Source organism: Hyaena hyaena, unplaced genomic scaffold, assembly GCF_003009895.1.
Source record: "Hyaena hyaena isolate Hyena2069 unplaced genomic scaffold, ASM300989v1 scaffold_285, whole genome shotgun sequence".
NCBI classification, from domain to species: domain Eukaryota; kingdom Metazoa; phylum Chordata; class Mammalia; order Carnivora; family Hyaenidae; genus Hyaena; species Hyaena hyaena.
In genome coordinates, this window is record NW_024080917.1 from 1,422,085 (window position 1) to 1,424,091 (window position 2,007).

A 2,007-nucleotide genomic window follows, 5' to 3' on the forward strand; every position below is an offset into this window, starting at 1 on the left:
CCAGAACACTCTCCTCCCTGTGAAGGTCGCATTTCCTGGGCAGCTGTCCTAACTTGGGCTTGAATACAACTCTCTATTTTCTGTTTATACTAGAGTGTTCTCCCCGGTGCATTCGCATGGGCAGGGTGGGGCGGGGCCCAGCGAGGAGGACCCGGGCACACAGGTGCCTCTGTTGACACAGGCAACTCCGAACAGTCTAGCCTGGGCATCGAGCTGCCGCGGGGCATCGGGGCTGGGCTTGCCCGGGTGGGGAGGGCTCCCTGATGTCGCTGAGCGGAGAGCACCCCCAGCCTGCATCTCTCGCCCTAGTATCTGGAGAGTGCCTGGGGACGGGGGTACTGGTCCCGGAGTCTGCTGTTCCCCCAGGAAGCGGGGGCAGGAGAGGGACGCTCCAGGGGCCAGGAAGCTGGATTAGGGAGGTAGCACGTCACAGCTCACAAGGCGGCCTCATGACCTGATTTTGTCACCAGGACACCCCCAGCACACACACATCCCCACAGGTGGTGCCTGGACACCCCCCGTGGTCTTCTGACAACACCAAGGCCAGTTTGCCTGGAGGACAGAAGCCACGGCGGCTTCCCTGAGGCCCGTTGGGGGAAGTGCGTGCGACAGGGAGCCCCGGGAGAGCCCGAAGGACACCCGCCCAGCCTGACTCCCGAAGGCCGGCGGGAAGGTGCGGCCGCAGCCTCGGTCCCAGACAGCAGCCTTGGCCCGGAGCGCGGACGCAGGCAGCGCGGTGGCCGCCGGGGTCGTGCCCTGCGGCTGAGGGATCACCGCCTGGAGGCCGAGAGCGACGATGTCGCCCCGGCCCCTGCCGACGCCCAGGCACCAGACGGCTCTCTCGGCTCCGGGCTGGGGGCGAACTACATTTCCCGGCATGCCCATGCGGCCTGCCGCGCGTCGCTGGCTGCGACGGAAGAGGCCGCCGGGGAAGGCGCGTCATTTCCGTTGCGCGAGTGGGCCCACGTTCTGTAGTCGTGAGCACAGGCTCCAACGGCGACTGGCTTCCGGTTCCGCGCTCCGGAAGTGACGCAAACGGGCCGCGCCGCCCCGCCCCGCCCCGCCGAGCGCGGAGCCCGGGTCGCAATGAGTCGTGTGTTGTGTGCGCCGGCAACCCGGTGAGCGGCACGCGGTCGCCGAGGGGCCGGGGGGGCGCGGCGAGCGGGCGCGCTCACGGCTGTCTCTTTTCCAGGGCTGTCCCGGCGCTGAGGTTCGTGCGCTGGGCCTCCCGACGCCTGCAGCCGCCGCCCGGGGCCCGGGCTCAGGGCCCGCCCGCGGCCGAGGCCGACGAGGACGACGACCCTAGCCGTCCCATTCCCTTTTCCTCCAGCAAAGCCAGCCCGTCCCGCTGGACAGTGCAGCAGTCCCTGGGGCGGGGGCAGCAGCGGCCCTGGTGGGGGGTGCTGCCCCTCAGCTTCGCGCTCGCGGCTCTGGTCGCGTGGTGCTTCTTCAGGCAGGAGACCGGCGCGGACCGGTGGTTGAAACAGGTGTTGGGAGAAGAGGAGCCGGAGCCCGGCGGTGGTTCTCCGGAGGCTGGAGCCCCGGCTGCCCAGCAGGCGAGGACTTAGCGGGGGGCTGGGCGGGGCTGGCCGCCGGGGGACCGGCAGCCGCCCCCAGGCTGTCCACCTCGCGTTTGCCCGTTCCTGCGTCGGCGGCGCGCGTCCCCAGACGGGCGGGCTTGGCACAGCTGGCCCCAGACCCGCGCTGAGCAGAGCAGAGTGGCCGCGGGTCGGAACCGGCTCTTTGCCTCATACTTGATGCCCAACGGATACGTCCAAACGATGTTCATTTTCCGACCCGAGGGAGAGGTTTCGGTTGCATTGTGCTGTTGGACTTGTACTGTGTCTTTCTCCAAACCGATCACGTTTCCAAAGTAATTCTGGGGACACTTGCAGTCAGTCCAGCGTGAGCCGGTCTGCGGGCCGCTTGCTTTCTGCGACAGGGTAACTGGCAGAGGAGTTCAGCTTTTTGCGTTTTCATGTGCTGTGTATAAACAGATGTTAGTAT

General features: G+C 67.7%; 1 protein-coding gene across 1 annotated transcript; it reads left to right on the forward strand.

Annotated features, from left to right (window-relative positions):
* The first annotated feature begins 1,026 nt into the window (after nt 1–1,026).
* Nucleotides 1,027–1,669, forward strand: CUNH16orf91 (chromosome unknown C16orf91 homolog). The gene is made up of 2 exons (XM_039246809.1): nt 1,027–1,118; nt 1,193–1,669. Exons 1-2 carry the CDS (start codon nt 1,087–1,089, stop codon nt 1,566–1,568), a joined length of 408 nt encoding a protein of 135 aa, XP_039102740.1. The 5' UTR covers nt 1,027–1,086; the 3' UTR covers nt 1,569–1,669.
* Nucleotides 1,670–2,007: the final 338 nt, after the last annotated feature.

Bases quoted from the DNA above. Each gene is read 5' to 3' on its own strand.
- CUNH16orf91 (XM_039246809.1), top strand. From the start codon at position 1,087: ATGAGTCGTGTGTTGTGTGCGCCGGCAACCCG. The intron at 1,119-1,192 runs GTGAGCGGCACG...TCTCTTTTCCAG, and splicing joins TTGTGTGCGCCGGCAACCCG to GGCTGTCCCGGCGCTGAGGT.